Here is a 25,500-nt window from a genome sequence, read left to right as displayed (position 1 = left end):
CTACTTCAACTCTACAGTGAACCTCTCCAAAAAGATAACTGAAGTCAAGTGCAAGTTCAGCTGTGCTCCTGACAGAGAGAAAGGAGTTCTCAGTTCCATTTCACTAAGAATTCATTCACTTAGCTTTTCAAATCTGTACCTGGGTTCCTCCTACAACCTTTTCAAGAAAAACAACAATCTCCAGAAGTAATAGGTATTTAAGTTTAGTTTGTCCTGCATTTAAAGCAGGACCTACTGCTACTGGCAGAGCACAAACAGACACAGCTGGAGAAGTCTTTTAAAAAATGGTCTGAATTCAAAAGACGCATAGCTACAGAATTTGACTCCTTCTATTTCCATCCAGGAGAACCTGATAAGGCAATATGAAATGTAAGATCGAATGAGCAGTAGGACAGGCATGATGAGTAAGTACTTAAATATTTTGCCAACTTTAAAACCACTGCCTACATTTCCCCCACCCTCAGACTCTCCTCCCCTTACCTGAACTCGCTCACAAATTGGTGGTATGATGCAGGAACTTGTTGATAGTAGGCTGGCAACGGTGGTTTCAAAGTCAACTCTTGCCATTCTCAAAGCCTGTTATTTCTTCACTGAAAAACCATTAAGGAGAACTCTGGAATCAGCCAAGCATGGTGTTTTAAGAACAAGATGCACCAATCATACTTTAAAAGCTCAAATAACATACAGAAGCTGCTCAATGCAAGTATTTATTCACACCCAATATGGAATTACCCGATTACAAAGCAGGATCTTTCAATGCCACCAAGTGCTGCTACTTAAACTCAGGAGTGTGTTGAACGCTAATGATTTGAGGCCTAGATGAAAATTTTTCACATTTCTCTCCATAATCAGATGCAATGTAACTAGGGGCAACACAAGTTTCAATTCCCAGTTAATCCTCAAATCAGTATTTAACATAAATAATTTAGTCTCAAATATATGTTCAAGGATGAAGTACTGACACCATCAAGGTATTTATTTACTTTGTAATTCAATATAACGGGTACCACTTTATGACTTAGGAAAGCAAACTTCTGCACCAGCCTAACACCATCATATATACCATTTAAGAAAAAACATAAGGTCAATTAGAACTAGACTGAACTAATTTTATTTCCTTCCAAAAAGAATAGACACTAATTAAACTGTATACAGAATTTAATTTAACTATACAAGTTTCAGTATATTGTCCTGTTCGAGAACTGCTTATATAAAAAAAAGCAAAAAAATACTGCCAAAAGTCTAATGCATACATACAACTAAATGTCCCATCTTTCTTTCTACCCCTAAATCTCAGACTAGAGCTGCAGTTTTCAAATTAACTTATGTATGGATGAAAATTCCCTTGCTCTGAGGTGTAGTTTCGCTATTACCCATGTTTTTTCCACTACCACCAAAACTGGACTCAAAAGTTACGTTTTACAGCATCAGCAATGAAAAATTTTATGAACCCTGTAAGAACATAATTCACAAGAAGATTAACAACAGTTTTTACTAATTAAAATATGTCACATCCCTCTAAAAAATAATACTTATGCATTTCTGTGCATATTCTTATGTTTATTAATCTGTCACATTTTATTATAGTATCTGCAAATTTCTTACTTTGAACAAAGGAGTACTAACCACTTTCAGTTAGACCATCAAAACTCCATCAAGTTCTGCAAGAACTCTGGAGTTCCCATTTTGAAGTAAAAGGTGTCCAACGAGGTTCCAAGAACTTTCATCAGTACACTCAGTCAAACAAGTCAGCCAAAAGAAAAAGACAGTTTTCTTTTTTTCTGGTACAACCACTCAAGCTCTACCGCTCTCCCGCTTTCTATTGTTATTGTGTTTAAACCTCCCAAGATTCCTTACCTTGACTAAACAAAAGTGCCCACTTAGCTATTTACTGCACTGTTTTACCTAGTCGCTGTCCAGGCACACTGAAAACTCCCCACTGCGCTGACAAGTCTCCAAATCCACTGTTCCAGTTAATTCCATTGCAGAATTACAGTCACCAGTTCCGTTTCGGTATACCACCTGATGTGGCATTATGTAATTTCATCACAAATCATTGTAATTGAATGCAAAGTAAAGGAAACTTGAGTTTATTTAGCTTCCAATTTCTGGGAGGTCAAGAGGAAGTAGGATTGCTCTGGACAACAGAAGAAAATAGACTGTGCTTACAGATCATTTTCTGCCATATTCTTTCTTTCGGACCACTGTTTTATTGTTGCCCTTTCTATTACACGGGATGTACATATTATCAGGTGTTAATAAAAGGTCAGTGCCTGTACAATACATTCTACAACTGAGCACCACTTTCCGTTACTGAACAGGCAAAGTAATTACACTGAACATCAGCATCTGGCAGTATTTCTCCAAAAAAAGTGACTAAAATGGGTTTAAATTGATTAACACTATTAAATCACATCTAATATTTGATACTACAGGATTTCATTACAGCTATACGATACAATTATACAAAATGTGTTAACATCAAAGAATACAACCAAAATTAAGATAGCAAACAAAACCTATATAACTTTTTTTCTTTACAGGAAAATACTTTTGAAGTATGCAAGTAACTGCCCATTCTTTTAAAGAAAATCTACCGCAACCAAAGTTATCAACCTCCGGAAAAATCACACATAGCATTACTACGCATATCCCCAAAAAGTGTACAATATGCACACTTGGAAAATACAAAATTAAAAAAATTGTAAGCAACAGGTGAGCTTCATATTTATAAGAATGTGAAAAGAAGTCCAATTTTAGCACTGTTGTATAAAGAATTGTCTTTTTGATGCAAGTTCATGAACTGACCCCTCCAGTTGGGGCCACAATTTACAAAACACCGTGTTCTTCAAACGGGATTACAGAGCAAGGTAGAGCATCTTAGCAACGTCACCTTAAAGTTGTTTTTTTTTTGTGGTGGATTTTTTTGCTTTTTATTTACTACTTATCAAAACACGTCCTTTAGGTTTGTAGGGTTCTTTTTTAAAATTCTTTCCTAGAAATAATATACAAAGGGGAGGCGTATTTATTTCCAATTCATACTCCTGTAAGATGCTTTGAGTTCAAGAGCTTTCTCCGGTAACTTTCACTGGTTGTTTTTGGCCTTAGCGTGTGTTAAGATGTGAGATTTCAGGTTAGTTGATTGCGCGAACTTCTTATTGCAGCCATCAAATGGGCAAACATAGGGCCTGTCGCCAGTGTGAATTCGCACGTGTGTGCGTAAATTGAAGTCCAGTGAAAAACGCTTTCCACATCCTTCAAATGTACACTGTTGAAAGGAAAAGACATACTCCATTAGATAACAAAATAATGCTCATTTTCATCACTGATCAGAACGTATTCTTTAAATTACTAGACTGCAAAAACATGAAACTAGATGCTGAAGATTATTACAGGTGAAGCCGTGGGCATCACTTGTAAACTGCATTTTAAAAATAAAATGAGTACTTCAGGTTGTTTTACCACAGTAGCGTCTATTTTCAGAGAGGAAAATAACTTCCAGCTTGCAAGCAAATGCCTTCACTAAAAACACTTTCTCTGCATCTGAAACAGTATTTTGTTATGCTATATTAAAAAACAGAAACAATGATTCACATCAGAATTTCCCTCTTTTGGTGATAATTTGCAGAGATTTGCTTATTTTACCAGCTTTACTTTAAAAATGGGCTCAGAATACAAAGAGCAGCATGTTTAGTGGTAAATACTTATCATTTAACACACAGCAGCTCCAGCATACACAAAAGTGAATGCCCGAGGACTGCAAATCAGGTTTCTGAAATAATTAATTTTTTAAAAAAACAACAAAAAATACCTATCTTAAATGTGTCCTGGAGAACACAGATATGCTCAAGACTATGAATACCTGTAAGGAAGATTTCTAAGGAGTGTCATAGGAAGTAGGCAGGGGAACTCTGGTGGCAGAAACTCACATGACTTGATATGAATGGAAAGAGATTCAGTGACTACCATAATTTTGCTGAAGACTAATTAATACCCCCCCTACTGAAAATTAGTATCATAAGTCAAGTGACAAATAGCCCTGAGGCTCAGTTGTCCATGAGTACAAAGTTTAAAAGATGAGGACAAAGAGACATTTTCCTCATTCAGTAGTAACCAAAAACTTAATTTTTGAACTGGGCAACTTTACATTATATTTTGGAAGGTATCTCCCATGTACATACAATTTGCTAATTTCCAACAAAAGCCCACAGAAATAGTTAAAAGATAGCCTAATTAGCTTAAGAGGACTTCCAATTTTTAGGGGGTAATTCAGTGCCTCATCTGCTTTTAGAAAAAACATAGCATTCCCAAAGTCATACACGTTACAGTCTACACGTTTACCAAATAAATTGTGGTACTTATGTCTGGAGGTTAACAGTACCTGAAAGGGTTTCTCTCCGGTATGAACTAGCTGATGTCGTTTTAGTTTTGAGCTCTCCACAAAGGCCTTGCCACATTCTGCACATACGTGTACTCGAGGGCCGTGAGTGTGCAGATGCTTCCTCATGGCAGAGTTGTCCCTGAACATCTTTGTGCAGCCCTTAAAAAGAAGGGTGAAACTCAATTAGTAGATAAGCTAGTTCTGATAAAGAAGGTTTTATCTGCTACAGTACAAGCATTTAAAATGCTTTAATATCCTGAATACTTTCTTAAAAGTTGGCCCTGAAAAGGAGATCCCTTACATTTATTTCAAAAAAAAGCAATACCAAGAACACTAATCATTTGAAAAGCTGACACAAAAAACCAAACAAACAAAACAGACAAAAACCACAAACCCCTCTCCTCACTTAGTATTATGAACCATGTGCAGTCAAATGAATAATAGGACAGTCTCATGGAGAAGATGCAGCTCTGACAGAAGCAAATGAATAAACCAAAAGCACTTACAGTTTCAGGGGGAGGGGAAAAAAAAAAAAAAAGACAGAATGATAGTTCATGGAGTTCATGGATACCTATGGTATATTCTCCAATGTGCTATATTCTGAGTCATACCACAATATACAATACAGTCTCTAATATATGACAGATTATTCTCTAGTACTGATTTGCATATGCACCATTCCATCTGCCAATATTCTGTCCTCTTCCTTCTCTGTCCTCATTCCTGAGGAGAAACGGAGCAAGACAGTTTCCAGCATGTAACAGCTTACAGAAACTACCTTGTCCAAACTGGCAGCAGCTGACTGATCACTATCCCCTTGAGATACAAAGACATTGCCACTGCTTCTACAGTTTAACCCTACAAAGTGATACTGGACAACTGAGTAAGTCAGGAGAATCTCCGAGTTAGTGCCAACTCAACCTAGAAGCAAGAGATACTCACATTAACTCAGGTACAGCATCAGAAGTCTTAATCTGGAGTCCACGCTGCCTTGACGCAGGAATACTACTTTTGATTCCACACTACACTTAAGCCAGCAGCAACCTGGGGCTCTCTTTACCTTATCTTTCTACCTTTTTTTTTCCCACCTCTTAGTGACAATCAATAGACATCTATCATGTTTTATAAAAGTCTTCCTCAATGTTAGAAGTCCATCATAAAATCCTATTAACAACTGTAAATTCTACCTGTACTCCAAGTGATGCTGTTTAAACTTAACATAAAACTACTCCACCAACTTCTGTGTTATGAGTCACAAAATTCAACAACAGAACCTGAAGGAACATTCAATTGCTAATCTTCAATTCCACAGGCTTCCTCTTCGTAAATTACTTTTTTTCAAAAATAATAACCACATTCAAATATGCCTTATTTCTTAGAAAAGGGGGAAATGTCACTTTCAGGAAGAGTTTTCCCTTCTGGCACTGAAATTTCTTTATCTAATTGACCAAGTGTTGTGCCACCATTCACTGCACACACTGGAACTGAGCGGGGCAAAGCAGCACCAAAATAAACACACCATCAACTTCTTTTTGCATTTCTTTCAAAGCCCCTGCTTGCCTCTTAGATGAGCACTTACATCTTCTACAGTTGTTTTTTTTTTTAACTGAAGTCGTAAATGCACAAAGCCTAGAAACACTAGAAGAGAGAAAATGGAAGGACAGAATATTCTTCCCCCCCCCGTTCAGATGAAGTTGAAGTTATGAAAAAGTAAATCAAAGAAATGAAGGCAGCATTCCTTGGTATTTTAAGGAGTAACTGTTCCTGTTATCTCCACATACTATACTACAATAAAAACATGACACTTGTAGAACGTGAAGAATTGGAAACCAATTTAAGCACAAAGAGGAATCCTGCACTTAGACTATGGCTGTCAGAAAGATGTCTTCTGCTCATGCTCTCTGATGTGTACTATTAGCTATCTGTCCTGATTATTTGCTTAGGCCCACGCTTATCTAGACCAGAAGTCAGCAAGATTGTATTTTTCTTTTTTCATTACAGACTAAATCAGCTAACAAGCTCTATAAAAGCTGGATAATGCAGTAAAGCTCGATGCTACCAATCAAGATGACTGGCAACATTTTTTCAAGACAGACGCTTCCCTGCTATCAGTGGATCAGAATCATAGCTCCAAGATGCCTCTCTCTCTTTCAAGGTGATGCACGTTCCAGCTCTGTGGAATGTAATTCAAAGTCTTCCAATAATGCTGCCTTTGGCATCTGCAACATAAATTGCTGATTCCTGATCTAGACTCCAAATCTGTCATAGTTTCCAAGCAGAGGATATATAGATCTTAGGAACGTACTTTGAACAGCTTTCAGAACATTCTTTCAAGTATGTGTTCTTGGGTGGCAGGAAATCACAACAGTAAAACCAGCATGTTAGGGACTGTGCATCATGGTTACCAGAAGATTAGGGATGCACTAACCTTAAGACAAGGAATGGGAATAATATATTACTCAGTGAAAGGTTTTTAAGGAAGCCTCTAAAGAATGATAACTAAAATACAGTTAACCAAGAGTAGTCTATTAACAGCAAGATATTTTAGTTACTCATTCTCAAGAGAAAACATCAATACAAAATTCTGGTCTACAAATTACTACCTACTCAGAAGCTGAGCACTTCACTTACTTTATGAGGACAAGCTATCGTTCGTGGAGCGTCATCTTCTTTAATTTTCCTTGGTTTCATTCTTAAAGACAAAAAAATAGTAGAAAAAACATTAGTAGACAGCTCTTCTCTTGTAACTGCCTAAATAATCCACACATTTATTCAACGTATTATGTGTATCAGTAGTACTCAGTTTAACATTTTCAAAGCCTTCATAATAACAACACTGTACTTTGGCATTTCAAAAGTTCAGTTTTTCCAGAAGGACCTCTCAAATACAAAATAAGACATTTAGTACTACCTTCCCAGTCCTCTGAATATGTGGAAATAGAGGAGGGCTTTCTGACTTATACCAGTTGTGATTAGGAGGTTTTTTTTTGAAAACTCCATTTTTGTTGTGCCAGTACCCATGTGGCTACTTATGCTGACTTCCTCTCTATCCCTGCACCAGGACATGAAGTGCAGAGTAGCTCATCATTCTTCAGTATTTTCACCACACAAGATTTCAGAAAACTCTACGGAAGCAGGGAAGGCAGGCAAGCTGTGAAATCTACACAGACAACGTAGACATCCATTGCAACCACAGAAACTGCAATTATTCTTACTTTAAGCTACTGTATACATGGATTCCACTCTTGGCAACTGAGAAGCAATCACCTATTTACTCTTGGTCACTACTTTATGGGCACTATTAGTTTCCATTAACTACATAAGGAGCCCAGCAAACTATTGCTTGCATGTGTTAGGTGTTTCAAATACAGCAAGACCCCCTGTGGACAACAATGTTAGAACAGTCCTGCTGTGACAACCACCATTCTGAATGTCAGAGAAGAGTCAGCTGTGTGGACACTACTCTGGGGAAGTGCACTGCCCTTTTACCTATCTTTATTCTCAAATCTGTAGTGCGGTCTTCACAAAAGCAAAAAGAAATGCTTTATCTCCACCTTATGGTGGAGGTAGGGAGATGTAAATAAGTGCATACAGCTGGAGATTCACTTAGATAAGTAATGAGATTTGTGGATTCCAAAACCTTGCTGTAGAAGGGGAGCTAGTCTGTTTATGTGAGCTCCTGAACAATTTTTCCTGGTAATGCAGTACAAGGTAGTTCTGTATGACGAGACAGGTATATATATCGTATCTGTAAGTTAAATTAAAGGTTTTCTGGTCTTCTCTCTAGTCTCAACTAAACAGATATGAGTGGCTTGAATTTAACAAAATAATTAGAATCGCTATTCTTAGCATTAAGGAGAGGAGTCTGTTGCTATCCAAGACAGTTTTAAGCCCCATTAGTGCAGTTGCTGGAAACAGATATGGAAGAACAGAGTTGGGGGAAGCAATTTCCAAGTAGTGCATACATGGGGGTTTTTTTGTTTACATGCATTTTTAATAATAGATCTGAGACTGGCTAAACAGCAACTTCTAAATGTTCAAAATAATTCCCAAGAGCTCTAGGGAAAATAACCTAAAATCTCTCCCATTTGACCACACAAGCATTTGTTTCTTTCCAGTCAGGGTCCAGTCTTCTTGAGTACTGACACATTCCTATGTGCATGGCCGAAATCTGCTGTTTCACCTGCCTCCTCCATGTGGACAGGTGAGAAAGCACAGGAATGGAAGGCCTCGTGAGGCTCAACTAAGGTAAAAAACCTCCTTGAGAAGTCCCAAAGACTGGATCCAGGAAAATCTTACAACTGCCAACAGAATTACATGTGATGGAGAAGTCTCTTATGGCCCTGTGGGCTATCATTTGTCCCTCAAATAATCTGACCCCTCTCGGTATCACAGATGTAGCACAGTTAAAGTGATCGCATATGGAATAAAGCACTAGTTAGCCACCGCACACACACAATATTGAAACCCAAGGATTTAGAGGATAGATTTGGTTCTTTTCTCTAAGTGGACACTTAGGAAACTCCTGCTGGCTCAGCATCTCCAGACTACACTGAATATGTGCAGTGCTAACTGAAGAACACTGTAGTCTCTTGCAGGGTTCAAGATACAGATGTGACATTTCAGATTCATTTACAGATACTAACAGCTCCTAGAAGACAGGTGTGAGGCTTTGTATTGACAAAGCTCCTCTTGCACCATCACCAGCAGCATACCTAAACATCTCATCAATTTAAGGGCAGAAACATCCTGAACACAGAAAACCGTATCTGTTCCTGTAGACTAGCCTCTCTATTATCTTAATCTTCCTGATAAGGCTCTAGACTGATAGTACTCCAGGTACTGAGGCTATAGGAAAACACACACATAAAAGCTTTCTTATAGTACCCCTACAGAAAGCATGGGATTCTCCTTACTATGTCTCTACAATTTTTATAGAAGGAAAAGGCACAGAAATGAGCATCTGTTATGCCAAAATGGACACACACAAGAATGCTCGGACAAGATGGGACATGAGAGAATATAGTACCACAGTTTAATGCCATTAGAGAACAAAAGCCCTCAGGGACAAGGCTGGTGCCAAAAACACGTCCTTGCCTTCTGATCTATCAACTTGTTAACTGTTGGTTGAGTCATTCCCCCAGTCCCAAAAAATACCAAAGCAAAAAACTCGTAGGCTCAGGATCTGTATTTGTGACATCATCAGAACAAGTAAAACAACTATTGTTCTAAAGTCTTAACTGACCACCTGTAAAGGGAGAGACTAGACAAAAAAGGAATTACTAACAAGAGGTGTGGTAAACAGCTGTAGTGGGCAGTGCCTGCATTTGTTACACTTGGTGTAAGATCCCACTGATCATTGCGTTAAATCCTATTCATAGCTCTTGTGTCTTGCCTGTGGTATTAAGTCAATCTTTGAGAAAGAAATGCTGCAACAGTGTCATCTGTAACAGGCTGCTGAAGCAGAGCGAGAGGGCAAAGCACCCTGGCCAGTGTAGTCAGGAAGCTTCTAGATCAGCATGGTCAGGAAGCAATCACAGATGAACGGGATGGTCAGACATGGGACAGACTGGCACTTCAACAGACACCTTGTATTTCTCAGCTCAGTGCCTGAGCAGGCAGGTAACATTCTGAGTGTCCATTCTGACATAAGCTGATTTTTTAATTTTCAAGCTTTGTTTCTGAAGTGAGGAGCATAAGCCCAGCAGTATACTTGAATGTAAAAACATTTAGTCCCTATTGACTACAAAATGACAACAAAGTTTAGCTAATAAAGGGGCAGGGTTTTTTTTTCATTTCTCCTAGAAGTATGCAAAGTAGACAACTTAGGCTTAAAATGCAGAACAAGACTGTGTATAAGCACAGGGTTCCACAAGCAACCAAGCTATTCAACCAAACAGAAGCAGATCCTTCAACAGGAAGAGGCAGCAAACAGTGTCCAGGTTATATGTCAGTGCCACAGGCAGCAAGAAGCTGCTGGGCCCTTCGTACACTTGGATTAAAGGCATAAGGGCACTTACACCACGGGCAGAGATACGATGGATCATTTTGTCAAAGTGTCATCTCGTTCACAAGGCTGTTGAATCCATATGGACAATCACTCAAAGAAGAATTTAAAGACTTACATATTCAAATGTATTAGAAAAAAGATTTTGGTCTTACTTTAAAATTAACTTTCTGCAAAAGGAGACCAGTCTAGAACCTGGGCTGTTGATCTTAATTACACTGCTGCAGGTAGCTCTTGCTGGTGGTTAGACTTTTGGCTCCCACCCAGTAGAGCATCTCTACCAGCTCCATCCAAGTTTTCTTAGCCTGAAATATTAATCAAAAACAGAACTCTAACACATACCACAATTTAAAACAACTATATACACACACATTAATAGCTGGGTGGGACTTTTGAAACAGCTGCCTTTGCAGAAAGTCAATTTACATGGCAAGACCAGAATTTTCATTTCTGCAGTGAGTTTATCCAGGGCCTAGTAGTAGCCTAGTAGTGCCATGCCTAGTAGTGCCATGCCTAGTAGTGCCATGCCTAGTAGTGGCAACTACAGGCTAACTAACTGCCAAAAATGAGCAAGTGTACTTTTTGATCAAGGCACTGGGACACTGTGATTAATGGCTAAGTCTGTTAACTTGTATTAGGGGGTGGAGAGAAGGAATGGGGGACAGTAGAGGCAGCAGGAAGGTGGGCAACCCAATAGCTCCACAGAATGCGCTCCATAAAAGCACACTCTCTTATCCATGCATAAAGAAGATGGAGTGAAATTACGGGTATTAAACTACTTGGTTCCTCAAAATAAAGCAAGCAACTCTGTCACTGTGCAGTATCAGAAAGTAACAGCTAACCACTTCCTTTCATCTGCCTAGCTAAACTGAAAGAACTGCACCCTGACAGAAACAATTCTCACCCCAAACCTCTGGCAATTTCCACAACCTATTATCTTGGAGATAGATCCAGTTTTAAAAGTTAGCCACAGAAACAGCATTCAGGCTAGGAATAAAGGAAATCCCTCAGTCAAAAAAAACAATTAACAGTATAGAATTTCTCCCTTGTTCCACCCTCTCCCTTTTTTGCCTCTGTTAAACTTCTGTGTTCTCACATCCTTTCTTCTCCCTCTATACATTAACCTAAACAGCACTACTTTCTCAGGCAACTCCTTTGACACATCCTAGAGGACTCTGATGATCAGCAGTGATATTCACCTGTGCTGATGACAGCATCCTTAAGAACAGTTAGAAGAGCAGGAAATTGTTCTCTATCAGTAGCGTCACTGCCTCTTCTGATCTGTCCCCTCACCCTGCCACTCCCCTTCTACTGCTCTGCTGAGGCAGAAATAACATGAATGTCACGGCCCTACCCTGCTGCACAAATTCATTTGTGCTGAAGATTCCTGAAACTGGCTAGACTGGCTTCTGGATAAATAGACAAAAGGGGAGTGGAGCAAGGTGTCCTGGGAACCTATCTAAAACCACAGAGCCCACAGCCAGTGTCTTATCCTGCTCTGGTCACAGTTAGGTAGGAAGTGCCATAAAAATAAGAAGTTATCTTTCACTCCAAGATTCTGGCAAAAATAATTACTAGTTTTGTTCCAGTTATGAAGAGTATCATATGTGTAAGCAGAGAGAGGACCTCTGCAGTGTGATGGAGGGCAAGGGATTTCCCCTCCCCCAGAACACCACCTTGGGTAAAGTAATTGTCAGTTTACAGCCCTTTAAGCTTCTCTGTAACAAGAAAAAACAAAAACCCAAAAAACCCCCCAAACCCCCTAAACAACAGTACAAAAGTGTGTACCTTATAAAGAGGCCTAAGTCATAAATCTAGGTGACCAGAATGCTTTGTCCCTTCTAAGAAGGGTGTCCAATTTCAAACTCGAATGCAGTTTCCTCTCCTTTGTTTTCTATCTGTTTTGGAAAGTAGACAGAAAGGAAGGGCAGCCCTCACAATGGCTCTCGGTCAGAAAAGGTACTAAGACGAGCAAAAGATAAGGCCACGGAGAGTAAAATTTTTACCACTAGGACTCATTACTGTGCTAATTTCCCAGCTATAGTGTATTCCCCTCTTGTATCTTAGTTTTACTGATGTCTGTATTCTCCTGTCTTTAGCCAGTTCAGTCAGGTATCTTATCTGGAGGGTAAGAGGGAGAGAGAGAGCAATCAGAGACATCCTTTTCAGTGGCTCTGTTTGCGGGAACGTGCCATATGCACCAACTAGAAATACGTCTGCTACTTCCCCAAGCTTTTATTACCAAGCAGTTATGACTTCTTTACAGCTAACTACAGAATTACTTGTAGCCAGTTCAGACTTGGATTAAACATTTTATTACACTTGAAGGGATTTCCAGTGTCCCAGTCAAAGGTATCATATGGGAACATGGCAATTCATTATGTTTTATTTCTTTCTGAGCAGACCATTCACAACTAATGTTTCACATTCTGACATGACTGCCTAAGAGAAATCCACATTTTTTTTCTTATTTATTGCATTTTTAAAGCACACTAGAAAAAAAAAAAATGCATGAGTCCTACAACAGAATGAAATAATTTGCCCAACCAGGTACAATTTATGGTCATTCACCTATGCATTACTGAACAAGTCTTAATGTTCTGACACAGTCTGTTTATTCACAGTGTTTTCAATAGTTTCAGAATGTATAAAAGCCTTTCCAGGAATAACTATAACAGTTCCAGTTAAAGGATCCGGATTCCTGCTACATGACTCAGTGACAAATGCACTAAAAAAAGCAGCGAAAGACAATTGTATGACCAGAGACAGTGTAAATGCTGGCTCTGGCAGTGCCACCTAGCCGCTGAGCAGCAGCGTTGTCCACTGCAGACACTGAATTACTAGTTTTAATTTTCTTTTCCCCCCCAAGGGCTGCAGAGCTACAGAGGACTTGAAGTATAAAGTCCACCCTTGCCTTACCTCTCACCAACTAGACCATGATCAGAACTCCAGAACCTTGCCTGAAATCTGTTACCACTAGAATTCAAGCTTTGCCCTTTAAACTTAACCTATGAACTTTGTTCCTAAGAATCAATGCAAACGTCTCTGTCAATTTATCCTTAATCAAAAAAAGCTGCATGGTTTAAAACAGTGAATCTAGCCTAGTTTTGAGTAACTAATTTCTACAAATCTATAGTGAGATTCTTCCAACTACCTTAATGAAAACAGGAAAGCAACCCAAAATAACTTGCTGTCAACTGAGTCTGCACAAAAGACTTAGCATATAATTTTACTAGCCAGTTTATGCTTCCTTATACATAGACTGTGCACATTTCAAGTCAACAAAATACAAATTTATTCAAAAGCCTTACTCAGAGCATGAGAAGCTACTTAATAAATTTAAAAGTAACAGTTTCAACTTCACATGGTGCTCAAAGTTTTCAGAATACAGATACTGAGAATTTCAAAATTCTGAATTGTAAAGTGACCAGCAATGCTCGAAACTTTCAGAGAACTTTACACTAAATAAATATTCTTCTAGTATGAACAACTGTATTCCTAGAACCTCCAAACCCAGTTCCAGTACACATAAACTCGGCTTTTTTCCTCCAGTCTGCCATCCAGAGTTTCTAGTGATACTGCACACAGCTATCTAGACCAACAAGACAATTGATCAGTATAAAAACAGGTTTGTAGGTAACAATGCTTGAATTCATATTATTAGCTAAAAGAAGCTCCTTCAACTGCAAGAGGACCAAGACCTTAGCAAGCAATATATCTAACACATCCATATTCTTTGGCCTCAGCTACACACAATCGTTTAAGATCCAACATACAACAAGTAGAAGTTTGACAGTCACCAGTTCTGACCAAGAAATCCAAAAACCTTTCTTAAATCAGAAGATGCTTGAACTTTTCATGTATCTACAATTAAGCTTTAAGAACAATACTTCATAGGTTTTGGGCAACTTGGGGATATTGCTAAAGGTAATGTCCCTCCAAGTTGCCTATTCTACCACCATATATTTGTCTTACGACTGAAGTGGATTACATTTTGTCTGCTGCACAGAAATAGATTAACAGAAAAGAGACTGTATGTATAGAACTCAATCTTTCCATCACCTGCTAAAAATTCTAGCCCTAGAACTTCCTAGAACATTCTACCATGAATTAAAAAAAAAAGGTAGTAATTTTAAATTACTGCCAGCTGCCACTATTTTCTCAAAAGAAAGGTAACTAAAACCCAAAGATGCAGTATATTTTACAATATTAAGGAATATGCAGACAGATCTGATAGAAGCAATCTAATCATTTCAAGCAGCCCAAATCCTGGCAATCATTTCAAGTAGTCAAACCAATCTGGAGAAAAATATTCAGTATTTGCATGGAAAATACCCTGTGAGAAACTATTTAAACTCTCTAACAAAAGAGAACTATTCAGTACTTAAGTGTTTAATAGAACCAAAAATTTCAGCATGTTTTAAAATAACTGAGAATACCTTATCCTAAGCACTTGATGAGCAGAAATGCACAAGTAACATTTTGGAATTAGAACGCTATGTACACTCAGAGTACCACTTACACATCTGCTTTCATAAAGACCTGTATTAACCTTTCAGCATGTCTCAGAGGAAAACACAATAATTTTGACCAACACGAGTAAAAAAAGCAACGACATTACCAGTAGCTAGAACCATCCACCACTTTAGAAAAAACCCTGCTTTCAGTTGTTCTGATGTGTTTTAATACTTTGCCAGATCAGACAGCCTGAAGCAGGGAGAAAGCCCTGCAAAACTATGTTACTAGGAGCCTTCAAAACCCATAGCTGAATGGGATGAGGCTGTGCTGGCAACCCTTTGGTGCAATTATACTGAAGAGTAACAGAACAAGCTTGTAAAAAGCAGCAAGATCAAAGAGGTGAAACAAGAGCAGATGCACACACTGGACACCAAGATCCACCTAACCAAGAAGCCAGACCAGAACTTGCCTCAATAGTCCCTGCCATCTAGCAACTAGCTGAAAAACCCAGTGGTTATGGGGGGAAGAAAAAAAAAAAGGCAGCATACTTCTTCCTCTACTAGCTGACCCAGGAAGTAAGAATCACAGTAACAACACCTGACCATCCACCTGCTCCAAGGGTCAGAATTGGGCACCACAACTCTGAAGAATACACAGCTGGTAACAAAATGAAAGTGAGCATAGCTTCACACATACGTTTTGCTTTCAACATGGGAAAAACTGACTGTAGCAGCTGCAGGAAGCTAACAGTTGTGCTCAAATATTTAGAGACACCAGCATTAACGCTGCCCATGCACTGAGCGGAGGAGTCTTTGGTAATCACAAGCACATGCACGCAAAGAAGGGGACCAAGCAAACGCTGCAGATGCAACCCTAACGTCACAGCTTCCAGATGCCGCAGCAGACTTCTCTGGTGACCTCACGGTTCCCCTCTGGTGGCCACGGGCTGCCCTGAGCGCCAGGTACCAGAGCCAGGGGCTCTGCAGAGGGAGGGCAGGAGGGAGGGCGAGACACATGACACTTTCAGTACTCCCTGGTAGAACAGAGCTTCCCTCACTCCACCTCTGTTTGAAAGTAAAAGTCACCTTGTAACTCAGGTCAATGTACTCGTATGTAAATGAGTTACAACTGCGAGTCACTAGACGAAAATCCAAGTAGTGCACTACCAATTGTGAAACTGCAATTATCAGTGGCACCTTAAAGTGCAAGACTCATTACTCCATTAAAAAGAAGCTGAAGACTTAGAGCTTAAGAAGCAAGAAGTGGGTGAAACAGAACAGTAATTGGCTTTACAAACTATCACTGTAGTCTAGCTTTCTTGTACTGAACAACCTGAATGCAGCATTTCACTTTTTGGATCCTTGGTGCCGAACAATCTAAGACTACTCACATGAGAGATACCTTCTGTCATGTCAAAGATGCAGTCTATCAATGTATTTAGGTCCTGTCTTACCTAACAAGAACTGACGACCAGAAGTCATTGAAGAGGTTACTGCTGAATATAGAACCCAATTATTTTAACACAGTATCAGCTACTCTATTCTGAATTAAGTCCCTTGTTTCAGAAGATTATTAAATAAAACAATTAGCCATAGTAAATCTACCATTTATCTTGGCTAAGTTTTTTTATTAAACCAGTGAAAAGAAAACCATTTGAAAGATCCTTTCTTCCCACTTACCTAGCAAATTCAGCCAGTTGTTTAGGGTCTGAGAGGTCAATGCCAGGTATTCCACCAGGAGGAAGTTTCTTCCCTGTCATGTACTCTGAGTAATCTGGAGGAGAATTCTCTCCAATGATCTGCTCTTCCACCACTGTTTCATGGTCAATATCTTTTTTATCATCTGAAATACACAAAATACTGAATTCAATACATACTAAAGATCAAAACAACATATAAGTTATTAGGCTGCACCTCAATACAAATTCACTATTGCTGCACACTTAGAATATACTGTGCTTCCAGATTTACACACTAATTTTAAAAAGCAAAAAACATCCATACACTTACAGCATGAAGAACACAGAAAGAACACAGTGGGAGAGGAAAAAAAAGGAGAAGACGCATATCTACTTAAACACAAACAAATAAGGAAATAAGAACAACCCTATGATTTTGGTTGCACTTGAAAGATAATGCCCTTTTTCCTGAAATAATGCCTAAATATGTAATTCCCTTAACCTTTCCAAGACTAACCTCCACCATACCCACTCTGGATCTCAACAGCCGTCGGTAACAAAGCAAGGCTATCAGAGGAGTGGCAGATACTTACTCTAAGACTTTAGCACTACTGATCTTTACTTCAGAGTCTTCTGACTCCCTTGATCTTCAACAGAAGCATCACAGAGGGACAAGAAAATTTAAAATAACTGCTAATGGGCCCAAAAAATTAGAGTTTTTTAACACTTGCAGACAGGTCTGAAAGAAAGCAAAAAAATAAATAGCATGTCTCCCTCCCAAGGGGGCTTCTTCCTTCCGTGGCAGAGGCCAGCCTAAGCTCTTTCCCACTCTACTATGTAAACAGCAGATAGGGATCATTCAGAGCTTTGATCTGAAAGCCAGTTAAGATACTGCTCTTTTATCTGCTCTAGAGCTCCTCCTATGGATTTGTACTTAAGGGCTCCAATTAAATCCGGTGGAAGACCTGCTGTTGCAGTCCACTCACATTCAGACCTTAGAATATGCCAAGACACAATGTTTTCTCTCTCCTCTTGAAATTTTATAACAGAAACCAGCGAAGACTGAGAATGGAAACATCCACCTATGTTCCTCACTGCAGTGCTGGTATCAGTAAGGAGAAACTCACAGCACCAATCCTCTTTTCCATCCTCAAATGCACCCAGGACAACAGACACATACATGGCTGTAACTACTCAGCTAAATGTTAATGAACTTGCCACTACACTCCTCCTCCTGCCCTGTGTATGGGGAATCACTTTATACACAAGAGGCTTTAGAAAAATAACAGGAAGTTTCATTTTACAGGTAGCACTTAAGGAATGGAAATACAAAAATAGTATTTCCCCAATTTAAAAAACCAAACAAACAAAACAGAAAAACGTAAGGCAGAAAACAAATAAGGCAACGTTGCTTTGTTTTGTTTTTCTCCTAAACAGAAACACAGGAAATAACAGCATTCATCACTCTAACTTAGGTTAGGAAAGAGAGGACAAGATATATGCAAATAAAAGAAATATGCTAAGGACAAATTTGTGTTCAATTTGTAATGCCTGCTTTTAATGTTTGCCACCAAGCTATTTCTAGAAATGTTACTGCTAGTTTGGGGTTTAATCTGATCTACCAGATCAAATAGCAGTTCATGTATATGTTCCATGGTGAAAGAGGAAAACAGACTCCAACACTGCAAAGTATTTTCTTATTAACACTTCTGTCTATCTACAGCATTAAACTAGAAGTAAACTATGAAATTGACTACTTGGACAATTTTTTATTCTAATCTACTTTTCCACTCACCACACTACCTTTCAGTCTCTACCAGTGCTTTAAAGAAAGCAACTGAATTTACCTTAAGCAAGGATTACATGGTATATTTTACAGCACCTGCAGGAGTTACACGTTCAAGTCAATAAACCTTCAATTCAGCAACAATTTGTTCTTCCAAACAGAAGATTGAGAAAAGATATTTAGCAATGCCTACACAGGCAGAAGAGACAGTATGAAGCTCAGAAGAGCACAGAACTTCTGTAACGCTAAAAGTGACACCTTCTCCATGCTACAGACTAGAATGAGATCAGCTGCCTTCAATGTAGCCATTTCAACAGCTACTCAGAACTTCCAGCTTGACTGTCTGATGACATTCGTAACAGAAACAAGTTTTCATTTCCTGCCTCAGATTAGATGCAGGAGACAACAGGGAAATTTTGTACACATTCCTCAAGATCTTCATTCCTTCCCTAGCACAAAGGCTCGCTATTCCACAATGCTTTCTTGCTATTTGAGGGCCAAACTGAAAGAAAGTCAGCCTTTAGTGCCTCTACTTCCCAAAAGCCCATCAACAGAAATCAACTCCACAGCCATTCAATTCCACAGGCTGTTGGGAGTAAAACATGAAGAACTATGAAGATATTGCTTTGATACAGTAGAAATTAGAAAAAGTATCCCTTACTACACTGACAGTTATGTGAGGATAAAAATGAAATTTTCCTATATCAAAAAAATGTATCCCTACAGCAGCATATACCTCCAGTTTCAAGAACTAATTTAAACCAAAACAGATTAAAACAACAACATACAGAACATTTACCTTCAAGTGTTATGTCAGGCTAACATCCTTCAAGATAGAGGACCACACCAAAAGTCAAATACTTTTTCAAAAGTAGCATCAGATTTCAGTAGCTCTTTAATATCCAGACCATCCTGACATTACCAACTCCTTGGGAAAACAAAACCAACACACCAAAAACCCCATACACTTCTTTGGAAGAACTTCACCAATGTCCTCCATGCACAAATTTATCACAAGTTTATTTGTGATCCCCTACCAACCTGGACTAGGCAGCTCAAAGTTTGGAGGCTAAAGTCCAAGCCCACTTTCACTCAGGCTGACAAGTTAACCAATATTCCCATTGCAAAGAGGGTAAGTTGAACACTTGATGTTTTCTGCCTTCAAGCAAGTCCTAGTGCTCACTACTTCCAAATCACTTCCCCCTTTTCCTCTCATGAAGCATTAAGAGAAGCAAACATACTGCATCCAAAGCAAAGCAAAACAGAGACACAACCCCGAAATTCTAGTGACACCTCTGGAGAAACACAGTACAAATAAGGCACAGTAACTCCACGTAGCTTATGTCTGTGCCAAGCTCATCTGGACACCACCCATGCAAGCTGAATGTGGACAGAGCCATGAAGCCAGTCATAAAAAGGAAGTTAACCGCTATATACTACCTAATCTGCTTTGTTTTGTCTCTTAAAACCACTTGAGAGTAGAGCAGACTCAAACACAAGGCATTCTGCTTAAGTGTCTATTTAGCACTTTTATTATCTAATGTAGCTTTTGGTAAGGAACTCAGAACACAGTCTTAGTCCCATGGTCTGAAAGATACTGAAGATCTGAATGCATGTCCATTAGTTAAACACTATCTTCACAAACACATGCGCTACCAGGCACTGCAATAGCTGTGCCCAACGTTGATCTATCTCATAAAGCCGTAAAATACTGATTTGCTAGAGACACCAGAGATACCCCCCAACATCCTTCTATACCCAATTACATTAAGATAGATACTTAATCTAAATTGGGCTGTTCTATGTACCTGTTTAGGACATACCCAAACAAATCTTCATGTTCAGTGTCTTTCCATCTGCACTTCTCTCATGCCCTGTATGTGAGCAACACACATCTTGAATGGGACTCACTTCTGCACTTCAAAGCAAGTAAGTTAAACATACTTTTTTTTTACCAAGATCAGTGAAAGTTCAGCATTTTAGCCAGCCGTATCCCTTGACTACCACTTAAAACATATTTCTATTGGTGAAATAACCAGAAGTTTTTTAAGAATACCAATCCCAAGTACCAACTGAAGTAGAAAGAAGCCAGATTACTGGGATAGAACTAGTAACTGCAGATCCGTGTAATAGATCAATGGCAAAACATGGTACAAACTGTTGCCCAAGACTTTATTGATTACCCTTTGCTCTTATTATCCCATTTTCTGCATCTCTTGCAGCCCTTCTGTTGCACAGAAAATCCATCTACCTCAGAACTCCATTATTTCATCCATTTCTAGAACAGTAAGCTAGCTCCAGATGACATCTCTGGAACTCCCAAGCTTTATAAGATGATGCCCTTAACTCTTGACCAAAGAAGCCCCATCAGTATTTCTGCCTCAGTTATTCTGGCTTTTAGCCATCACACTCCACTTCTAGACCCCTAATTCTCTAAGCCATCCTCCTCCTCTATTACAGAGCAGGGAGAACACATTGTTATTCAATGAGTTTTCCCCTGTGGAAAATACAGAGTGCAAAAGGGAACTCAGAAGGTACACTTGGTAGCAAAGCAATGAGACCTCATTCTATAGCTTCCTCCCCAAGGTACTAAGTTAAAAGACATTCTGCATACCAACTAAAAGAATTAACAGCATTTAAGCTTAAATGTTCTTTTTATGACCACACAGTTAAACACATTTGTTTTTAGGAACAGCTGAAATGCAATTACATGATAAAAGGATGTATTCGGCAACTGTGCAGTACCAAGGCACTGTGGTAACAGCTTGGTTATTGCGACCACATTGCAGTCTCCTCGGGGGAACTACTTCGTTGGTCATGTTTGGAAGCAAAGAACCATAATTACTTTGTTAAATAATACAATTATTTAGCATACACTTCTGAATGTTCAATTCCATTTTGCACAGTATGTCATTTTTTAACCTAATTGGCTGCCAGGTTACTTTCCCTCCGATACGCCTTGCACACAGATGGAGAACAGGTTCTTCTTTCCCCGTGTCACCCATCTCTTATTTCACGCCACTGAGACACAAACTGACAAAACCACTGCATATATCAATAGGTATCATCTGCCTTCAACATTTGTGAGACACTGTGCCCAAGCACTATGACCTTCTGAATCATTAGGATAAAAGTGACATGGACCTCTCAGGGAAGGATCCAATAGCAACTTAAGCAATTCTAATTTGAAGGTGGGTTAAGAGGCAACTTAACTGATACATCTGAAATGATGAACCACATTAACATATTTCACTTCCAAAACTGAAGAAATAATTGTAACAGCTGCAGGAAAATATCTACCCTCCAAGGTTCACTGGCAAAAATGTCAGGGCAGACTCAGTGCTTATGGATACCAAAAGCCTACACCATTGTCTTAATCAGAGTCAGAAATAGATTGTCATCTTAGTAGTTTAAAGGAAACAGACAATGACTTTCTACTTGCATTATGAAAAATTTTCATGTCAGAAGCTCATTACCTATCTATCATTGTAAAGAATTTTGGTGATCCCTGATACAGGCCCACAACTGAACTAAATGACTTGTCTATCATTTATACTTTGTAAGACAACTAGTTAGACAGTAGATGATGATTTTTCTCACCCCTGCAATCTGATAAAAATAAAATGAAAATCCTTCTATTTTTCTAAGACATTAGAAGTTTTTTTGACAGGTTTTCAACAACCTTCTAGAAACCAAACATGAATCCCCTGAGTTTCCAAACACGTCTCCACAGCACAGGCTTCATGGATTATCAAGAATAATTTCCAAACCATACACCTAACTTATGCATCTTTGTCTTTCCCATCTGGGAATAGGATAATTGAGCAGGTTAACATTTGCGGACAATATTCAGTCTGGCTGTGCTATTTCAGCCCTAAGCTTGCAGACTGTCTATCCTAACAACAATAGTTTAACCCAACATCTACTTCAGCTTTGAAGCTTGACAGAGTCGAGAGTCACCACCTAGAAGCAGATGTAGTTACACTAATACCTTGTCCCCCGCAAAATTAAGTGCCAGCTGCTTGAAATTCCAGTATTTAGTGGAGCCAGCATTTCAGCATCACCTCCCCAAATGCCCCTCCATCCAAGAATCAGTTTTGCAATCGCAATCTGACAAAGTGATTTCTAATGATCAATCCCCCCCAGCCCCAATCAGTATTGTGTACCCAACCTGGAGAGAGTCCCTAGGGAGGATGACTCAAGTTGAATCTAGTAAATAAATTCCACTTCATAAAACCAAATTTTCTTAGTACAAATTGGGGTGTCTTACTTGGAGAGAACCTGTAGAGATGCAGAGATTGTATGCAGAGATCAACTGCATACAATTTTCTAAACCCATGACAGGATACCCCAATGAAAATAATGAGGTTAGACACTATACAGTACAGAGAAAACACACCACAGGAACACAACTAAAGTATCCACCACATACACCTCTTCAGCCCTTTCCAAAAATAGAACGCCTTTGTTCAGTTCCTATTTTCACACGTGAAGAAAGACAAATAATTCCATACTGAAGATCTGGAAAGCTAATCTGAACTAGAACAAAGCATTCCTGTTTCAGACTAAACACTTTAATTAAAGTAACCATGGGTCACAAGTTTGATATCACCAGAGATACCAAGGTGATAAGAGAAGTTATGGTAAGTCTAAACCATTGCCAACAACAGTGCTGCAACTTCTAAATAACCACGTTGCAAGGCAAGGATTGAGCAGTCCCTTTAACCACATTGCTACGTATTTCACAGATTATTTCTACACGTTTCAAGAGGTGCTACCAGGCATGTTATACTCATTTACAGACAAAGATCTATGATTGACTGAATTCAGTACCACCCATGTGCAAGCTAATATAGCAGCACAAGAGAACAGGAACAAGTAATTAATTCACATTGCCTTCCCACACTGTGGTGAGCAAAGTGCCCTTGTTCCCAATTCAAATACCCATGCACAGCCATATAGGGCTTACTGTTTTATCTTGATACATGGGCTTATTTACTATTCATCTTTTGATAAACTTTTGGCTAAGCAATTAAACAAGTCAGTCAATTACATCAGTGTGCAAGCAAGTCTTTAATTGTGTCAACATACAGAGGCAAAACTACTATCTTTCTCCAGAATAAAGTACGCCTGATCCTGCAGGGAAACTTCAGTACAACTACCCTTTTGCAAGCCAGTTGTTTGTTACGATGTGGGGTTTTGGTTTTTGTGGGGTTTTTTTTGTGTTTGGTTGTCCAGTCATCGTGTCACATCCATCCCTCCCCACCCACCCCCCCATTTTGCTTCTTTTGGAATTTTTCTGGCAACTGTTCCCCCTCTAAAACTTCAGAAATCAGACCATGAAGCCTCAGCATTTGACCACTTCAGACCACTCCTGTAACACTCACCAAGCTGTGTATGTGTAAGAGGCATAAAAGCCTATCCAATAGGCTCAGTAAAACTTCACAACACTCTTAACTGAGCGGGTTACTACCAAAGGCTGTTTGAAGCTGGGAGGGGTGGTGTGTGGATGTGTGCATGCCTGCAAGCAGGGAGGGGAAGTCAAACACTAATACCTTTCTTTCACCTATGTATTTTGTGATTTTGCTTTTGAGGGACTTTTTTTTTTTTTTTGGCATTCGAAGCCCCGTCAGAATAGGTATTCTGCATCATGGATATAACGGAGTTGAATGTAGCAATGCAATTCAATCTCCAGTGAATTAGTGGATATCATTCCCACTGAGCTTGCATGGTCATGCTCATAAAGAACAAAGCCACTGAAATCAATAGGGCTACCCTGATGTAAAAGTTGTGTACACAGGAAGAGAATCAAGTGTACCAATTACACACATGCTTCACTTCAGTCAAATAATAATCAACATGCAGAAGCTCCAAGAAAGCATCCTATCAGGCATTCTGAATTTCAGAGTGCAAATGCACGCTAGAAATTGTCCATTGATCTCAGCGGGGTCCTCTATCCTTCCAGCTCATGAGTCATACACTCACTTGCATTCAGCTATCTTAGGCAGCTTCCACTAACAGAAGACTGTATTAGTTTCTACTATCTGTTTTTCTTTCTTGGATGGTCAATTCTAAAAACAAAAACAAAACCCCAACCCACCACCCAAACAAACAAACAAAACCACCACCCAGCAAGTGGATTTAATTCAGGCTTCATACAGTGACACACAGAAGCATACAGAACCCCATTCTACTAAACAGTATTTGGGAAACTCTTAAATTAAAGTTCTTTACTGCTCATCAAGAAGCAGGGAACTTTGACTGGAATCATTGTGCTGTCAACCGACTATACCAGAGGTGTCATCTACTCTGTCAAACTTGCTAAGTAATCACCTATATCTTAAAAGAAAGTAAAAATCAGAATCACCATTCTTTAGATCTTTTCGGACAAGTGAATTCAGCCGTCCAATATGTTTTTCCTTTAACACTGCCCTTTCTAACAACTACTGGTCATCCACAAACATCACAGAGTGCAAACGTTTTAGACTATATCAGAAGTTTAAAGAGTATCTGTATCTTACTAGACTCTTTAAAAATGCAAAAGAACACGAAAATTATGATATGCAAGATAAATTAGCAACCTCCTATTCAAACATCACACACCAATTTAAATATTACATGAACTGATACTATTCAACTGGGGTTTTTTTTCCACATTTACATAACTTTAGCACAGGACTTTGGCTACAGAGCCCAGCTGCCAGCAATATTTAAAAAAAAAAACAAACAAAAAACCCCAACAAACCAATGGGCCACAAGTAAGACTTTTCTACTGATTAAAACAACCCTTCTCCCCCCCATATTTTAAGGGAAATGATCAGAAGACGGCAGATTAAGTAAGTGGGAAAGGCAGGCTCGTGCCAGGTTTATTCCAAGCCCCACAGATACTAAACATCTTCACAAGATTTTATTCCCTTTAAGACACACTCCTACAAAAGAAAAACCACCTCCTCAAAAACCAGATACAATCTCACACAACACGGTCTCCCTGCCCCTACTTAAAGCTTTAGACCTAGCCGAGGGAAAGCTGAACGGCTTCCGAGCGCCAGCCAGAAACTGCTGCCTGCCTTCCTGCCCGCAGCTCCCCGGGAGGGAGGTCGGCCCCCGGAGCCGCCCCGCTCGGCTGTCAGACCCCGGCTCCCGGCTCCTGACAAGGAGGCTTCTGAAGGGCCGGTTGTTTGCGGCCGCCC

The 25,500-nt window shown here is 39.3% G+C and overlaps 1 protein-coding gene across 1 annotated transcript; it reads right to left on the bottom strand.

Moving 5' to 3' along the window:
- Positions 1-1,994: 1,994 nt before the first annotated feature.
- LOC104527919 (transcriptional repressor protein YY1) lies at positions 1,995-17,706 on the bottom strand. Its single transcript, XM_029085906.1, has 5 exons — positions 17,652-17,706; positions 16,526-16,721; positions 7,013-7,073; positions 4,382-4,540; positions 1,995-3,268 (listed from the first exon to the last, which is right to left on the bottom strand). Exons 1-5 carry the CDS (start codon positions 17,704-17,706, stop codon positions 3,086-3,088), a joined length of 654 nt encoding a protein of 217 aa, XP_028941739.1. The 3' UTR covers positions 1,995-3,085.
- Positions 17,707-25,500: the final 7,794 nt, after the last annotated feature.

This window comes from Antrostomus carolinensis, unplaced genomic scaffold (genome assembly GCF_000700745.2).
Source record: "Antrostomus carolinensis isolate BGI_N321 unplaced genomic scaffold, ASM70074v2 scaffold23277, whole genome shotgun sequence".
Classification (NCBI taxonomy): domain Eukaryota; kingdom Metazoa; phylum Chordata; class Aves; order Caprimulgiformes; family Caprimulgidae; genus Antrostomus; species Antrostomus carolinensis.
This window is presented reverse-complemented; position numbering and strand designations above follow the sequence as displayed.

What these genes read in the sequence shown, in the direction of transcription:
- LOC104527919 (XM_029085906.1), bottom strand. Translation starts at nt 17,706, where the DNA reads ATGTATGTGTCTGTTGTCCTGGGTGCATTTGAGGATGGAAAAGAGGAT. An exon ending in TGGAAAAGAGGATTGGTGCT is followed by an intron (nt 16,722 to 17,651) that starts GTGAGTTTCTCC and finishes TTTGATCTTTAG; the next exon opens with TATGTATTGAATTCAGTATT. An exon ending in CCGGAGAGAAACCCTTTCAG is followed by an intron (nt 3,269 to 4,381) that starts GTACTGTTAACC and finishes TCCTTTCAACAG; the next exon opens with TGTACATTTGAAGGATGTGG.